Genomic DNA, 17163 nt, shown 5'->3' on the forward strand with positions numbered 1-17163 from the left:
CGGGGCGAGGACCGGGCTGTGCCGACCCCCGGCCCTGGCGGCGGCGCTGCCCCGGCCCCTCACCTGCCGGCCGGGCGGGGGGCGGCGGGGGGCGGCGGGAGGCGGGGGGTGCCGCGGGGGGAGGCGTCTGCGGCTCGGGTTTCTGCCGGGCTGCGGGGGTGGGGTGGGAGGTGTGTGTGGGAAAAGCCGCGCCATGGAGCTTCCCTCCCTCTGACACCGCTCCCCGGCGGGACGGAACAGCGCGGCGGGAGCGGGGCTGCGGGGGCGCACCCCGCGGCGAGCTCGGCAGCGGCGGGAGCCACTAGCCCCGCACCGGCACCGGGACTGCCCCGGGAACGGCTCACCTTTGCCTGCCGTTAACGAGCGTGTAATTTGGGGTTAATGGAGCTGGGTTTATTGTTCCTCTTTGGACTTACAGTTACGTCGACTGCAGGTAACGAGGGTTTCTCTCTGCGCCCCCCGCACGCACACAAAGGCGGGCCCGGGGCTGGGGACCGGGGGGTGGGTTTTGTACTTCCCGAGGGCTGCGAGCCGCCGCGGTGCGCGGTGAATCGCCGGACGGCAGAGGCACGGCTTGCCCGGGCTTAAAGCCGACTCGCCGCCGAGCGATGCTCCCCAGGCCGGGGGCCGCGGGAGCTCCCCCGCCGCAGCGAGTACCCGCGTAACGGTGCCCTGGGCAGCCCCGGCGCGTTCGGGGACGGATGGCGGGTCGGGTCCCGTTACACGCGGGGGCGGGGGGGGTATGTGGGGTGTCGGTGCTGTGGCGGGGGGAGCTGAGCGCTGCCTTTGCCTTCCCGCCGTGCAGGGTGGGCGCTGCCCCGCGCCCCGCCGCAGCCGCCCGGGGCCCCGCGCCCGGCGGCGCTGGGGCAGAGGCAGCGGGAGGAGAGCGGGGCGGCGGCGCTGCCCGGCGGCGGCAGGGCCCGGGCGGACGGCGGGGCGGCGCGGCGGCGGGCCCGGCGCTGCACTTGCTACACCTACAAGGACAAGGAGTGCGTCTACTACTGCCACCTCGACATCATCTGGATCAACACCCCCGAGTGAGTGAGTGCGGGCGGGACGCGAAACGGCGGGGCGGGCCGGGGTGCGGGGCGGGGGCTCCCTGCGCGTCCCCGGGGCAGCCGCGAGGGACCGGCCGCGGGGGGGCGGGGGCAGCCCGCCCCGCTCCCCGGGCATCCCGGGCCCGCCGCCGGCCCCGGCAGCGGGCGGGGGGCTGGGGCTCCGCCGCACCGCACCGACGGGGCGGCCCCCGGCCACCCGCGGAGCGCGGCCGCGCCCGGGCACCGCCGGGGGGGAACCCGTCCCGGGGAGAAAAGTAGCTATTTGGGAGGAGAGCTCTGGTTCTAATAAACCACTCCTTGGGAAAGGAGGAATAGTGTGTGTGTGTGCAACTGTACTGGTTTTGATAAAAATTCATGTGGAAAAATACTTTAACACAAAAATAATAATTGTTGAAAGCCTCAATACACCAGATTTAAGATGTTGCAAAATAGTGCCTTTTCCAATTATGTTTTATGAGAATGGTGAGCACCAGGTTTTGTTTCAACTCACAATAAAAACAACTTTTGGAAACGTGATGTTTCCCATGCGCTGGCGACGCCGGGTGTCACGCAGGTCAGGGGGGGAACTCGCATCCAGCAAAGCAGAGTCTGGTCCTAGCAGCACTTAATGAAAAGAAACCATCCCGCAAGAAAGACGCTCTGCCTACATCCCAAGGGTCAGAGGCCGCCTTTTCCTAGACCATTCCCTACATCCTCTCTCTCTGAGTAACTAAAACAGCCTTAAGGATTTGTAAAGATTTTCCTCGGTTTCCATCCTGTAGCAACCACAGCCATCAGTTAATTAAAAATAATCAGGACATCAGATGAATCAAAACCAGCTTTCTTTTGATGGACTTCAAGAATTACAGACCATCGGACTGTATGTGAACTTCTACACGCCATCAAGCACTCCACCAACTACCGTTTGGGAACAGTTGTACTAACTCGGATCTGCCTCTGCATCAATTGCAAAGCTTTTAATCAGATTAAAATAACAATAGAAAAATAGAAAGTAGCAGTAAAATAGGTTACGTCAAATGGGGTTTTAGGGTGCTTAATTTGTAAATTCATGTGTGTGTCCTGGCTGGAGGCCATGCCTGAGGATGGGTCCTTTGAACTTCTACCAGCCTGTAAGCATCATGTATTCACACAAGTCATTCAGTTCTTTGAGTTCCGTACCTGCACTAATCCACCCCAGGATTACTTAGAATTATTTTAGCCAAATATTATGACTCAGTATATTTAAGTCAGAGCTCGCCAGTGAAAACGGGGAAATGACACTCCTTTTCCCCTACACACTGAATACATAGAATTCTACTGATTTTAAACACCCTCCCCCTCTCTTTTTTTTTTTTTTTTTTTTTTTTTTTTTAGGATATCCTGTTTTAAGTCTACAGGAATTACAATTTTCATTCCAGCGGGAAAAGTATTTAATATGCACTAATTCAGCAATGTGGAGAATTTTTTCCTACGTGAAAGTTTTGTGCAAACATCACCAAAAAAAGAACAAAAAATAGAGAATAGAGATCTATAACATTTTCATGATACCTGTAGCATTAGCAATGAAGTACGTATAATAACCCAAATAATAAACAGTCAGGACTATAAGCATCTGCTTTCTTAACAGCAGTCAGTCGTACATAAATTAACAGCAAATCTCTCAGATATGTAAGGGCTACCCCCGCTGCCCAGTGTGAAGGTTAGTGGTGATGATTCGCTGTCAGTTCTGGGAGATTCTGATTCTTACCGCACCTAATTTTTAGGCCATTTGACCAGCCATTTCTATGCAAGCTCCAGAATGAATATATTAAATTTAAATATTCAATTTGAATATTAAATATTCACATAGAATGGTAACTTTTATCTACTGCGCTCCGAAGAGCTGAACCTGTATACCCTAGTAACACTGTTGGCACTGGGTTAACCAGGATGCTGGGGGCCCTCTGGGGTTGATAAATGGTGAGTGGATATGGGTGGAAAGCAGGGGAATTAGGAAGTGAGTTTTCTGGAATCTGTAAGTGCCCATTAGAACTGGAGAAGGGGGGTCCTCCCAAAGGTGGCTGCCTGCGGTGGCTTTGGCTGGGAGAGCCGGGTGTCAGAGCCGTCCCGCTCCTCTGCCTGCCCCCGCAGACCTGCCCGCGGCGGGCCAGCACGGCCAGCCAGCAGGGAAAAGCTCTGCTCCAGGTGAGGTACCTCTGCGCATCTCCCTCTAGCCCGAAAGAGGCAGTCTCCATTTTCAAAAATCCTAGGAGCCTTCCTAGGAGTGCGTCTGTATGCAAGGGCAGAGGTAGTCCCTGAAATGAGTGGAGCTATCAGACATTTTGGACCACGTTCAGTGCAACAGAAGCAGGATTAAGATTTCCCATCACGCATCTGAATGAAGAGGCACTGATTCTGGCCTGGTGTCCCACCTGGAGCGATGTCTCAGCAAGCCAAAAGGTGCTTGGGGGGGCGAATGAGAGCAGGCAGGCCTGCCCGTGCGATTTAGTATCCCGCGCCAGTTACACTGCTGCTCTTAAATGGAAGTAACCACTGGACGTGTACAGACTGGCTGTTTGTAAATGGGGCTTTTCTGTTGCTGTTGTAGGCATGTTGTTGAAAGTGTTTATATTTACTAAAAATTTGGCTCAAATGCAACTTTGAGGACCATACACACAATGGGAGACCAGAAAGATGGTGTTAAAGATTGGAGAAATTTTCCTGACATCTGTTGATTCTGATCTTTTTCCTGCTTATTTACTTATCACATCTTTTTGTGGTTTATTTCCTACATCACACGCTACAGTTGCTTTTTATTATTTTTTTTTCTTTCTTATCCCCCCTGGCTTATGTCCTTCACTTTATCGTTTCTTATTCCCATCACAAATTCCTTAATACTTTCTGTTTCCAGGTTACTCTCTTCTCCATACTTCAAAGACAAACTTTACTTCCCCCTCTGGTTTCTTGCCCCTGTTTTTCCCAACAGAAGAGACTGGTAAGCGTTGTTGTAATACATTCAAAACAAACCTTGGTCACAGCCTCTCCTCCTTTTCTGGAGAAGTGCTTAAAGTTCTTACTGAAACTGCTGGGGGCAGAGTGATGACAGAGGGTCTGTTCCTGAAAAACCACTTCCATCAGCAGGGTGGCAGTTGTAGAACTGCAGAATGCGCAGCCTCTGACGCTATTGCCAATTAAATGAGACGTTACCCCTGCGCTTTGTACTTGCCCGTGAGCCACTGGGCTAGTCCAGAGCACTGAGCGCACCAGTGGTATTTTGACAGTGAGTCTTTTACACTGGGAACAGTGAGAGCCTTAACTGGGAAAGAAGATGCCTTAAAGTTGGGTAAGTCAGAACAGACTAATGCAATTATGTGGTGTAGAGAAAGGCTGCTTAACAAAGATAATTAAAAGCTGGTAAATTGTTCTCACTGATAAGATTGATTACTCAGGAATTAGTTGGCGATGTGTGTTTTTTTTGTCAAGTGATTAATTACGCTTATCTTGATCTATTGCTACAGACATATTTTAAAGAAGAAGGAATGGTTTATCTCTTAAACAGTACCCACTGATGTAATACAGCCACAACTTGGTGCTTAATTCTGTCAGTTAAAGAAGAAAATAGAGGCGAGACTTCTTTTAGATCTGCACTTCTTCAAAGGGGCCCTATATTTCAATATGAACTGAGCTCGTGCATCAGACAGCAAAATGTGGTTCGATTAATAGCATTAATGTTGCTGTGTGAAGCTTTAGAGATGCTCAGAATGATTAGTAAAAGATTAAAAGGTGAGGACTATAAGCAAGTGATGCTATCGTAAGGACACGGCATCAGATACTCAAGCGGTCTTCATTTCTGCAATAAGTGTAACAAGGATTTTCACAGGAGAATTAGCATAGATCCACAATGGTAAAGGTATTGCCTCACTCAGACTAAGCACTAAACCCAGTCATTTCTTGAAGCGTCTAAATCAAGGCAAAAGGTTTTTTTTCTAGACGACATGCCTTTTTTCAGTATTCACTGTTATGCTCAATAGAGGAGTAACTGAATGAAATTCTGTGACCATGTTATAAAGACCAGCTTATGTGATGATCCAACATCTCTCTGCCAATTACATGAATTTCTGAATCGGGAGAACTGGACGGACAGAGTGGAAGGAAGCATCTGATCTAACCTTGTGTTTGCTGCTCCGACCCTCTGCGCTTACACATCTCCCCTTTCCTCGGTGGAAGGCCAAGGGCAGGCGCGGGCTGGCAGGCGCTGCTTTGTCCTGTGGGACAGGCTGGTAGAGGGTGTGGCGAGCGTTTCACGGAGTGCGGTCACATGGGGACACTACAAGGATGTGGCGCTTTGTCACTTCAATAAGGAAGAAATTTGTTTCTGTAACATATGCGAGTCAGCTATTCCTTAGCACTAGGCTGACTCCAGATAGTTCCCCCGTAGAAATCTCTTTTCCTGACCTTTTGTGACACCTGTTGGGGTCATTTTTCTGGTCTTTCCTGGAAGTGATGACAAATGGTTTTGTTAGGGGTCCAGGACTTGTCAGAAGCTACACGGACAACAGCAGCTGATTCCACGTGGGATCAGCTCTCTAACAGTTAGAAGTTAATGATCTTTGCTCATTACTGGCTCAGGTCACCAGCAGAAAGTCATCTTAGAATGGAAGCAACTTGTACCCTATCATCGCTTCACTCCTAGTTTTGCTGATATATAGAGTGGGAGTGATGCCTTGGGATGCTGTGACAAAAAACTTCCAACAACCAGTTGGATTCTCCTGTTCTAACTGGATGCTCTGCTGGCTAACTTTTCCTTCATCGCGTCTTCTTGTTACCCGCACGTCACTGGGGATTGCATTTTGTTGAACAGAAGCCCACAGAGCGTAATTTAAAATGCTCTTCACCCTTATGGATATTAAGTGGTATTACAAAGTATTACAATTACTCCATTTTTTGAGAATTATCTCCATCATTAGATAAGTATAGATGATGTCCTGTATATTACTGGAAATAAAAGTACACAGCTAAAGATCTCTTGTTCAGGAAAACAATTAAGCACATGCTTATAATCTTAGTAGGTCAGACTGAAAATACCTGCTAGCCAAAGGCATGATGATAAAACAGTGGCTGCATGCCAGGCAGTTCAAATAAAGAAGCTGATGTGTTGGTTAAACAGCGCGCATGGTTAACCATCAGCACAAGGTGCCAAAAAGGAAGCCGTGAATCTTCTCTTGAGTTGATTTTATTTTTCTGAATGAAGTTTGCCCTGCGTTTTGCAGACTTTGCTATCCACATGTTTGCTGCAATCTATTACATGTGTGGATGTTACCAAGATTAGACTGTATGCCCTAATGTAGCCTGAATGTGGAAGGATAAAAAGAAAAATCTTAACAAGCCAGGAACTATTGCAATAACTAAAGCTATAGAATCTGTGGTCATACTTACTGGTAGAAAAAATACCAAGTATAAAGCAGATTATCTTCCTTATCTCCATCAATTCCTTTTAATTCTTCCTTTTTTTCTTTTCTAGTTACAAGTTTTTGGGAAAATTTAAATGACTGATTGCAAATATCTGCAGTCCTAAAAATTGGAGGATCTTTGGTGTTGAAAAGCTGCACGTATCTTCACATCAAATGGAGAGTATTTCAAATAGATTCACTGAACACAGCAATAGGCTCCTGCTGTGACTGTTATGTTTTATCACGGAGAAACTGATTTGATTTTTAGGCCTGTTTTCAAACATAGTTATTCTTTCATATTTGAATCGTGCACTGACTTCACACTTCCAGTGTCTTACTGTCTGAAACCTGCACAGCTTGCATGCCCTCCACCGTCTAAAAGTAGAATATATCCCTTAGCCTTTCTGTAGAGCTTCTTTACCATACTCACAGTATTGCCGTTTTAACAGCAGCATTCTCAGAAAGACTCGGAATGATTTGGCTCCGCAGGCTGGAATCTCCTGTGGCCGCAGAGCTGCCCCTGCAGCCGGTGGGTGAGAGATGGGTCACAGCCAGAGCTCGTGCCTGGGCCTTTCACCACTGCAGCTCCTGCGGCTCTAAGTCTAAGAATGAACAGTCTCGAGGGCTGTCAAACCACAGTCACTTTCATCAGTCTTAAATTTTAACACCATGTGTTTATCTTCCCCCCAGGTTTTTGTTCTATTTATTTTTAAACCAGCAGTGGATTTTGAACCATATACACTGTGGAGAGTGGTAGAACCGTACATGAGAGCGCCTGTCCTTCCTGCGCACTGGCACGGTGGCTTCAGAAGCTAGCAATAAGTACTCTGTATTTGAGTTTGAAAAAGCGACCATTTGACACCTAGCTTGATTCCTTTCATCCATATTTTCCAGCTGCTCTGCCTTTTGGGATTTACCTCAGTGTATCTGCGCCAGAACCAGCCCACGTACTAGTAATGCTCCCTGCCACTCGGAGGAAGAAAAAGGAATAAGGGGAGTTTGGGCCTCTCAGACAGAAAATGCTGCACTGGATTTTTTTTTTTTTTTTTATACTAACAATCATATACCTTGCCATAAAACTGGGAGCAGATTAGGATTGGTATGAGGTACTGAAGGATATGAGCGGTGTTGCTTTTAGAGGTATTTCTGGGAAACAACGGCTCGGTTTATTAGGGCAGGTGAGCTCTACCCAGCCTCTCTGGGCTTTTGGGCTGGTAATGGAAAAATACACCCCCCCACGCTTGCTTCATATTGCTACCTCCAAAAACGTACCCAGCTTTTCCCTCAACAGCTCAAGATATTTTTCTGATCATATTTGAAAAACAAAACGTGTAACGTCTTTTAGACGGCTGCAGGAGGAGGATGACCAGCAATACAAAGCCTTCAGCTTCTCCCACAGCGCTTAACTTGGGTACCACGACGTCCCAGTAGGAGGGAAATCAAAGAACTCACGTGGTCGGTGAAACTGGATGATGAAGCAGATGTGTGCAATCCTGAGCTTATTAACTATGTTAGCTATAGCTAATTAACTAATTTGGGTCCTCACAAACTAGCAAGTATTAATTAAAGAATAAGACTGAAAAAAAAAGTGAAGGTTCAACCAAATCTAGCAAGATTGAGGAGGTACATCTTTTTGGATATCAGCAGTCTCTTAGGTGTCTAGGAACACTGATTACTACTAAATTGAGGATTTGGAAAATAAAGGTGTGTCTATAAAGGATAAAAGTTTAAGTTTCCTCTGAAAATAATTCTAACTGCAAAAAGCTACTCAGAAAAAGTACGTCTTTTGCGAATGGAGCATGTGGTTAGGGTGACAAGACCAACAAGTCAGGCATTTCTTTGAAGAAGGCGTTTTACTTCTTCAATGATGATGGTGAGGATGAGGAGGAAGGGATACTGTGGGAGATACACCTATTGTGAACTACTCTGTTAAAAAATATGCTTGTTACAGAAAGAGCTGGAGCCGGCTCTCAGAGCAGCCGATGATTTCTTCATCTGCAGAGCCACACAGTATTCCTGCAGCAGCTTTAGATCAAAGTATGCACAGAAATATCTGGTATTTCCCCCAAGCATCTTTCATTCTGGAGACATTTTGTTTCACTTGGAGGATGTTAAATTTTGCTTCCTTTCCACGTTCTTTGTTCTCCGTGGTCCTTACAGGGATCTCATACATTTCGAGATTGTCTGAAACCGCTGGAGACTGTTGGGAGCCTTGTTGGCCTGGACGCACGCCAGAAAATATATTGCTGAATACTGAAATCACAGCATCTGAGATGATTGCTGCAACCCCCTCATCCCTTTGTTTTGGCTGAAACTCTCAAGTGCCCTGGAGGTATCTACTGTGTTTAAGTGGCTGGGAAAGTAGAAAATAATAGCAGCTCATAGGTCAATTATAAGATAGCATGAGAAACTCAGCCACATGTTATAAAAATTAAAATTAACCAATTGGATTTGTCTGCCTGAATTCTGAATGTTCACTGTAGTATAAACAAGGGGCAGCAGGACTTAGGCAAATCATACTTCCCGATTAGACTTGAAGGTATTAGTCATTCAATGGGCAGGGTTTTTCTGTGGGAAATTTTCACCGATATCCCTGGTTTAGAACGGCTGTTTCACTCGTACTCAGTACTTCTTGTCTTTTTCAACAAACAAATGCCTATTTCTGTTAATTTAACGGCAAAAACTTGCTTCAAGAGCTAGCTGACTTTTAGGGGGAGAGCTATTACGATTGTGTTTTGTGGACACAAAGTACAGAAATAATCTAGGTTATTTCATAGAATCATAGAGTTGCTGAGGTTGGAAGGGACCTTTAAGATCATCAAGTCCAACCATTAACCTACCCTGACAAAAACCACTTCTAAACCATGTCCCTAAGTGCCCCATCTACCCTTTTTTTAAACACCTCCAGGGATGGTGAATCCACCACCTCCCTGGGCAGCCTATTCCAATGTTTAATAACCCTTTCAGTGAAAAAACGTTTCCTAATATCTAATCTAAACCTGCCCTGACGTAACTTGAACCCGTTTCCTCTTGTCCTATCACTTGTCACCAGGGAGAAGAGGTCAGCCCCCATCTCTCTACACCCTCCTTTCAGGGAGTTGTAGAGGGTGATAAGGTCTCCCCTCAGCCTCCTCTTCTCCAGGCTAAACAGCATCTGAGTATCCAGTCTGCAGATCTATACATTTTTTTTTCTTAAATTCTCAGAGAAACATTGGCTGACCTAAAGATTGCTGTGTGTTCCTTCCATTGCAAAATCCAAGAGCACACTGTGCTTTGATTAGCTTTGTGCTGCGCTCTCTCTCTAAGATATGTATAGATGTATATCTATCTTCAGATAACAGATCTGTTGCACTGACTAATTATAATTTCATCATATGGAATAATTCCAGGTACTGGAGAGTTGTGTTAGCATCTTCTTTTTTTTTTTTGCATACAGACTAAAGAACAAATAGCGCATACTGAAGCAGAAACTATTTCCTTAAACTCAGACCTTCTGTAATTTAGCAAGTGTTTTAAAACCGAGTATGTAGATGTTTACACACCCACTCCCTGGCTGCAGTGGTCATACTGGTAACTGAATTCTACAAGAGAGGGTCACTCCCACAGAAACCTCAAGTTCGTATGTTGCCACGCAGATACCAGGTCAAAGATGTACCTTGGAAAGGCTGATCCAGAACTGCATAGGTTGGTTTGTTCTCCACTTCACAGAGAAGAAGGGTGTAAAGGACACACAGTACACATTAGCTCTTAAAAATGTGGAAAGCCCTTTCGCTGCTTCAGGTGAATTTCATTCTCCTAAAGAAAGCAACGATGCATACTGAGTTAAAGGCCAGAAATTCAAAATTTCTTGCAAAATGTAGATGTTAAGAAAATGTAAAGAACGTGTGGATTTTGCATAGAAATTTCAAGCAAGTTTGCAAATGGCTCTTAGGCAGTACTTTGGCCAGGGACCTGGTGGTAACCGCGAGGAGCACAGCGTCAGGGCACTGGTTGTTCAGCATCTGCAGGAGCCTGGCGCGTGGCTGGCGACAACCCTGCCTCTGCTGAACTGTTCCTCCTCTTCACCCTGGAGACACGAACTGCCCTGCGCATTCTACAGCCAGCTCTGGCTAAAGACAGCTGGTGCCTCACCTGAAATGGAAAGCGAAGGGACTTCTTAGCAACACAAATGCTCAGTGGCAGTTACATGTCGACAGCCTTTCCTATTCAGCATGTAGAAACTGTGATTCTACTTAACTCATCTGGGACTGAGTGTTGCAGCACCATAAAAATATTAATAATAACAGTAAAAAGCAGCATTTGTTAATCACGTGCCAATCTAAGATGAAGCATGCTGCTAGGCAAATGCTTCTGCTGCTTGTTCAACTGAACGGCTTTGGCGTCTCCCCTCGCTTCTGAGGTGCTGAGAAAGAGGCATGAACTAACTTGAAATCCCAGCGCGTTCAGCTGCTGGAACGATAACCCTACACGCACCAACATTTGCTTAAGGGTTCTGATTTATGAGTTGCAGAGTAACTGACAGGCAAGAAAACATCTACTATATTTTTTAGCTCTTTCTGAACGCTGTTGGAAAGACTCTGGGTTGCTATTGAAGTTTACCTGGTTTGGGTTTGAATTTTTGGGTTAGAAATCAAACGCAGGCATATTGGGAGAATTATTGTTTCCATCTCTGATTGGCACACCTGCACATTAGCTTACATAAAAATTTTTGCGTGGGCATTCTAGTTAAGATTCTTACACTCGAAAATATCATTGCATTGGCATGTATTTCTGGACCTCTGAGAATGAAGGGGTCTTGAGTACATTTTGCAAGCTATGAAGCATACTTGTATCAGCATTCTATGTTTCATAGAACATGAGGCACTTCATACTAGTCTTCTCCTTCGCTTAGGGCTGTGGTTCATGTTTCTTATCACCTGTAATCACACTGTATTCTCCACCCCTGCCTGTTCGATGGAATTTACTGTCTCTTAGGAAAGACAGCAGACTGTTAACGTGCCCGTTCCTCAATCGCTGTAGTTCACATACGGATGGATTCAGATAAAACTGAAGCTGGTGACAGTTCTAGTTGGTCCATTAATTTGCAAACTGCAGCAACAAAGGAATACACGTGTCCTTCTTCCTCTCAGGCCATTCAGGCAGAACCTCTGACGCAGGGCAAACTGCAGAGATTCCGATTTAGAGAGTCAGAGTAAGAAAAAACAGTCCCATATTGTGTAAAAGTGGTCTTTTTACCAAGGAACCACTTTAAATAATGGGAATAACATGCTACAGTATGTCTTGTTAGCACAGTGTGGGATGACATCTGCAAAAGCTTTAAAAAGCTGCTTTATCCCCTGGCATGCTATCTGCCATGAAATAGGGGGTTCACGTTTGGCCAGACCAAGCAAAATTCGTCTTTTCCTTTCAGCCTAAATCTGAGCGGGAAGTTGAATAACAGAATTTTACCAGACAGTTTTCATGGAGGGCTTGCCTTGCCACTCTTAAAAATACAACTTCCTCCTGTTCCTGTCTCTAGATACCAGCCATTACTTCATAAAAAACACGAACGTATAAAAAATATGACCATATAAGTAATTATTTATGTTAGAAGTTACCCACGTTAGCTATTTAGCATTCATTACTCTAAAGTAGATGGCAGTATAGAGTTATTAATATTCTTCAATCATAAAATGGGACTCACTCCTAATCCTGAAGACAACAAAAAGATTTTTAAATGACTGTTTGAGAAAGGGGGCCAAAATCAAGTCCTAAAGTCTTCTAAGACTAATGTGCGTATTCTTGGTCTCTCCCAGTGTCTAGGCATAGCTGTAGAATGAAGGAAGTAGTGAAAATACGCAACAATTTTCTACATACAGGCGAGGGAGACCAGCATCTGCTGCAGTAAGACAATCTCCTGGTCTCTGACACACAGAAATTCTGCTTGTGACTTTCTGTCTTTCAGTATGATTTGATGATAAGTCTATAGATGATGGGCGCACTCTGGTTCAGGCTGGGAGAGCCGAGACGTGCTGTTAGAAGCTCCAGGTACTGTAAGTGCAGAGGTTTGAATGAGTGATTTGCATCAACTGCACTGATGTTACATCAAAAATTATTGCAGAGATTAGGAAAATAATGTTTCTGAGCCTTTCAGCCCACCATGAGTGTGGGAAAACGGAAAGTTTGCAGCTTTCAGTTAACAGCCTAATGATGTTTTTATGAAAGCAAATGAGAGAAGCACAACTATGTGGCTCCAGACTGATTATTCAGGCTTTGTTCTGTAACCTTTCTGTAACCTTTCTAGACCTGTTCTTGCGTCCTCTCCCTGGCCCTTCTATTTTCCTCTCCACTCCTCTTTCTCACTTTTGAAGATGAGATTCTTTTCAGATATTTAGTATTTGTGGATTTGTGGGTTGCTTAGCCCGTCCCTCAAGTACACAGGAACTTCGGTGTGTCTCCAGAAGTTCCATGTGGTGTACACCTGCTATCCATCGAGATTCTTTAACAACTTGTAGGAGAATAATTTATGATATCAGTCTAAACTATCCCAGGCTTTTTGGCGATGTTAGCAGGCAGTGACGAAGCACGTCCTTTTCTGATAATAATATTGAATATAACCCGTGAAAGAACAAAGCATGCCAGACTGCAGGGAAATAAAGAGAACTACCTCTTAGTATTTCTTGGTGTGCTGTGGTACAGAATATGATCTGTCGTAGAAAAGTACCAATAGATACACATGAGGAAGATTATTGAGCTGTTTCTCATTTTTATAACTCCATGGGTCATGTTCCAAACATGATGTGGTAAATGAATCATGCTGACAGTTTTCTCCATTTCTCAGTCATAAAATTAATGGCAAATCCGGCTCTGAATCATGAAGATGCCAACAACGACATGATGTTACTCATGTGGTGGCAATCGGCACAGCTCCTTTGTCACTTCATACCAGCGACGGCACTGAACGTCACAAGTTTTGTGCATGCGTGGGAGGAAACCAGCACAATACGGGAGTAAGCAGTGAAATAAGCAACAAGCTGGGATGTATTTGTATCAGCTGTTAGGTAATCACAATTTTTTTAGATAGCCAGTGCAGTTACCAATTAATTCTGCCAGTTGAGCTGATTATCTGCTACTTTATAACTTTGTGAAGGCTTGAGCTGATTGAGCAGAAGTGGTGATCCGTTACAGGCAGAACTTCTTACATAAGCACAGGGTTTGATTTTTGTGCCGCTCTTTATTGCTTTGCATCAATAGATCTATTTTCCAAAACAGAAGAGATATGGAATATCATTTCACTTGGCTTCTAAAATACACAGTATTTGTGATTCTCACAACAGGAGGACTGTGCCATATGGGCTCTCTAACTTCAGAGGCAGTTTTAGAGGCAAAAGGTCTACAGGCCAGATGCAAAGCACTTTCCAGCCTTCCTTTCGGTGTTCTTGTTTGGATGCTCACGACAAACAGTGTATGCAGTTTTGCAGAAGAATGCAAGACAGAAGAAGGTGAGTATCTTTTCTTAATATTGCAGACTGTCTACATGATTTGACTAGTTAATGGAGATAAATTAAGCAAGTTGCACGTACCAAATGAAACCGATTAACAAATATATTGATTTTAAATAAAATTCTCATCTCCGGTTGTGGTGGGTTAACCCTGGCCAGCAGCCAAGCACTTACACAGTCGCTTGTTCCCTTCCCCCTGATGGGGGACGGGGGAGTGAATGGGAAGAACAAAAGCCAGAAAACTCACGTGTCACAACCAAGAGAGTTTAACAGGTGGAGGACAGAGGCCAGACCCAGCACAGTACTGCTCTGAATTTTCTTTTTACTCTTTCTCTTTATGATGTGGTAGTTTTGAAACAGCAGATCTCCTGTCCAGTTAGAAGCATGCTTAACATTGCACTATTTTAGAGTGTTTTAAGTTTTATCTAGTCTAATGAAGAGTATAACATTGTCATTTTAGAACGGCTCTGTAAGGGTAATTGATGAGAAGACAGTGACAAACTTAGAAAATCTCTCTCCCCCAGAAATCATGGATCACTAAAAAAGACAGAGGAGAAAGACCAATGCAAAGAAGAGGAACACGCTTTCTTTCAATAGCGTAGAGAGTTCGGAGGATTCTGAAGAGTCAGGTATGCGACAGATGTTTAACATTGAAAATAAGTATTAATTTTTCCTAAATTTTCTTTGTATTTGCAGAACTCTAAATTCTTTCAACTGAATATTATCAATTCTTGCTAAATAAGGTCAGAATTTGGCCCACGGGTTGTTTGATTGGTTTTTCAATTTATTTTTCAAAACCTTTAGCATACACAGAACTACTACAACCTTCCTCACGCTGATATAGCTCCTTCAAAAGTTGGATTCTTTGGCTATAAGCCAATACATATTTTGGCAACAGTCCCCCCCCCTTTTTTCTTTTCTTTTTTTTTTAGGGCAAGGGCTGTTCCTGTCTATCATCTTTTTGCTCATTTAGCACTGCAACAACTTAAGCTACGTGTCCCAGTGCAGTGCTTCAGTAGAACATAAATTGTGAAGGTAAAGAAACAGAACAATCTTTGTGGAAAAAGTATTTGGAGGGAAAAATAAATCTACTTTAGATGTCAGATGTAGAGAGGTTACTGTGACCTAATAGCCAGTTTCAAAAAGTTCCAGTTCCAAATCTACCCAAATCTACTATTGCTACATACGAAATGCAAAAGGGTGTCAGGATAAGCAAATACTCGTAGTTCTGGGTAAAATGAAGCAGCCATTAGAACTAGAAAAGTCTGGTTTTTTTCTAAAAAAGACACACTATTACCCAAAATTTTTCGCTACGAAGGAAAGCACTTGGATTACAAGTCCCCAGGCTGAACATATTGCTATGATTATTGGGTCAGAGCTAATTAGACAACTGGGTAGCATTCACTGGGTGTACACATAATCAAGGGGATGAACCACAGTTCTAACAGGTAATAGGGAGCTAGTTCTGGGTAATGAAGCAGTTTGGGTTTTGGTTGGTTGGTTGGTTGGTTTGTGGATTTTTTTAAAGCCTTAATGTTTATTTGCTGAAGCTCAGAAGCAAGACTACAGCTCTCCCTTGAGATGGACAACCGTGACGCTTCAGTCTGATGCCACGGAGAACTCAGCTGTGTGCGACACTTCCATTTCGGCAACACCGCGCTGAGGGCACGTGAACCTGTACGAAGCAGCTTTCTCCCACGCTGCCCTCGCCAGAGTCTCAGTACAGGATAATCTTTATCAGGTAACCTGGCAGGGAATGTATCACCGGTGAAGAAAACTTCCAAGGCAGATCCGAGCTTCGGCAACACAAAGTTTCACGGAACATTTTTCTACGTGATTTAAAAAAGTACAACAGAAATCTACTGTTCCACTTACTGTTTGCTGTATGTCTGAAGAATCCATCCACAGCTTTATGCAGGCAACTGTAAAAGGAGAATGTGATGAGTTAGAGAGGGGTTGCTTATACATGAGTTCTCATTAAGAATAAACAGATACAAAATATTTCTCTTGTTAATGTATGCAAGCCTGAATCATCATATTGTAACTGCGTGGCAGATATTTAAATGACAGTATCTATGCAGAATAAATATGAATGGCTAATATAAATATTATTATAAACTATAGCAAGTTAAGAGTATACATTGAGTATTCAATAGATCACCTAATTTAGGCACAAATTATTCCTGCACTTCAAAGTTCCATTCAAAAACATCTACAGTGATTTATTTAAGGATGCACTGTAGTCGATGAACAGAACTCCAATTATTCATCCCCAAAGAATCTCCTACAGATGAAGGGGTAGGACTGTGGAACTTCACGTAAAACTTCATCCAATCAGAACAACTTACGGTACTAGACCATTTGCCGTTCTAAGCCTCTACATACGTTATCATCCACAGTACATACACTCGTCTTTGCAAGCACCATACATCACATTTTTATCTCTTCATTGAAACAATCATCACCGAATAACTTGGAAACTTGGCAATAAGGATTAAATCCAACCCTGGACGTTTTTCAATGTAAATGATTTCTTCAGAAATTACGGACTTTTTTTTTTGATAGGACGATGCAAGAGTAAGCTAGGGAAAAAAAGAGTAACTTCTGCAAATCCTGTTCTATATTATTTAAAAAGAAAGAGAGGAAATCCCTTACTTGTGACATTACAGATATTTTTTTTGATTTGACTGACCTTCACGCAGACTTTCCCCAGGGCACATAGGTTAAACTGTAACCTGATAACATTAAATTATGTTTTATCAGAAGAAAGATGGAGACCAAAAGAAAAATGAAATTAACAGTAAAAGTGGTTACATAGGCTTAAAACAGTGGTAATAGACTTTGAAACAAGAAAGGGAGGTCTTTGCCAAAATATATATATTTTATATATATGTGGATATATTTCATAAATAAATTATTATAGTTATAAAATTAAATATATCTTTCAGTTACTGCATATGTATTAGTTTCTTACTTGCTGTACAAATGATTTTGTACATTTATAGAAAATAGATTATTTATTGTATAAAAACATTTCACATACTGTTTTCCCATAATTTTTAAAAGACACTGTATAGTTTTGGGGTTTCTAAAAAATAAGCAAGCTTTGTTATGAGGAATGCTTAATGTTCATTTATAACCACCAACTGGAATTTTTATTTCCCCCCCGAACGCTTGCGCCCAGGTCATACAAAAACGTGCCTTCTTCAAGAGACT

General features: G+C 43.8%; 1 protein-coding gene and 1 long non-coding RNA gene across 3 annotated transcripts in view; one reads left to right on the forward strand and one right to left on the reverse strand.

Moving 5' to 3' along the window:
• Positions 1-15869, reverse strand: part of LOC141750476 (uncharacterized) — a 72351-nt gene extending 56482 nt beyond the window's left edge. The window contains exon 1 of the long non-coding RNA XR_012589678.1: positions 15823-15869. This is a non-coding gene — a long non-coding RNA (uncharacterized LOC141750476). The remainder of the gene's footprint in view (positions 1-15822) is intronic.
• On the forward strand, positions 232-15685 carry EDN3 (endothelin 3). Of its 2 annotated transcripts, none has more exons than XM_074605589.1 (5): positions 232-433; positions 806-1037; positions 13783-13947; positions 14472-14576; positions 15498-15685. In XM_074605589.1, the coding sequence occupies exons 1-4, from the start codon at positions 382-384 to the stop codon at positions 14542-14544; spliced, it is 522 nt and encodes a 173-aa protein (XP_074461690.1). In that variant the 5' UTR covers positions 232-381; the 3' UTR covers positions 14545-14576; positions 15498-15685. The 2 variants fall into 2 exon arrangements, with proteins under 2 accessions (XP_074461690.1, XP_074461691.1); XM_074605590.1 differs by having other exon boundaries at positions 15503-15685.
• Positions 15870-17163: the final 1294 nt, after the last annotated feature.

The sequence above is a fragment of the Larus michahellis genome, chromosome 12, assembly GCF_964199755.1.
Source record: "Larus michahellis chromosome 12, bLarMic1.1, whole genome shotgun sequence".
Lineage (NCBI taxonomy): Eukaryota > Metazoa > Chordata > Aves > Charadriiformes > Laridae > Larus > Larus michahellis.

Excerpts from the sequence above, each read along its gene's own strand:
- EDN3 (XM_074605589.1), top strand. The coding sequence starts at position 382 with ATGGAGCTGGGTTTATTGTTCCTCTTTGGACTTACAGTTACGTCGACT. Across the intron at positions 434-805 it reads TACAGTTACGTCGACTGCAG|GGTGGGCGCTGCCCCGCGCC; the intron begins GTAACGAGGGTT and ends CCCGCCGTGCAG. Across the intron at positions 1,038-13,782 it reads ATCTGGATCAACACCCCCGA|GAGGACTGTGCCATATGGGC; the intron begins GTGAGTGAGTGC and ends TTCTCACAACAG.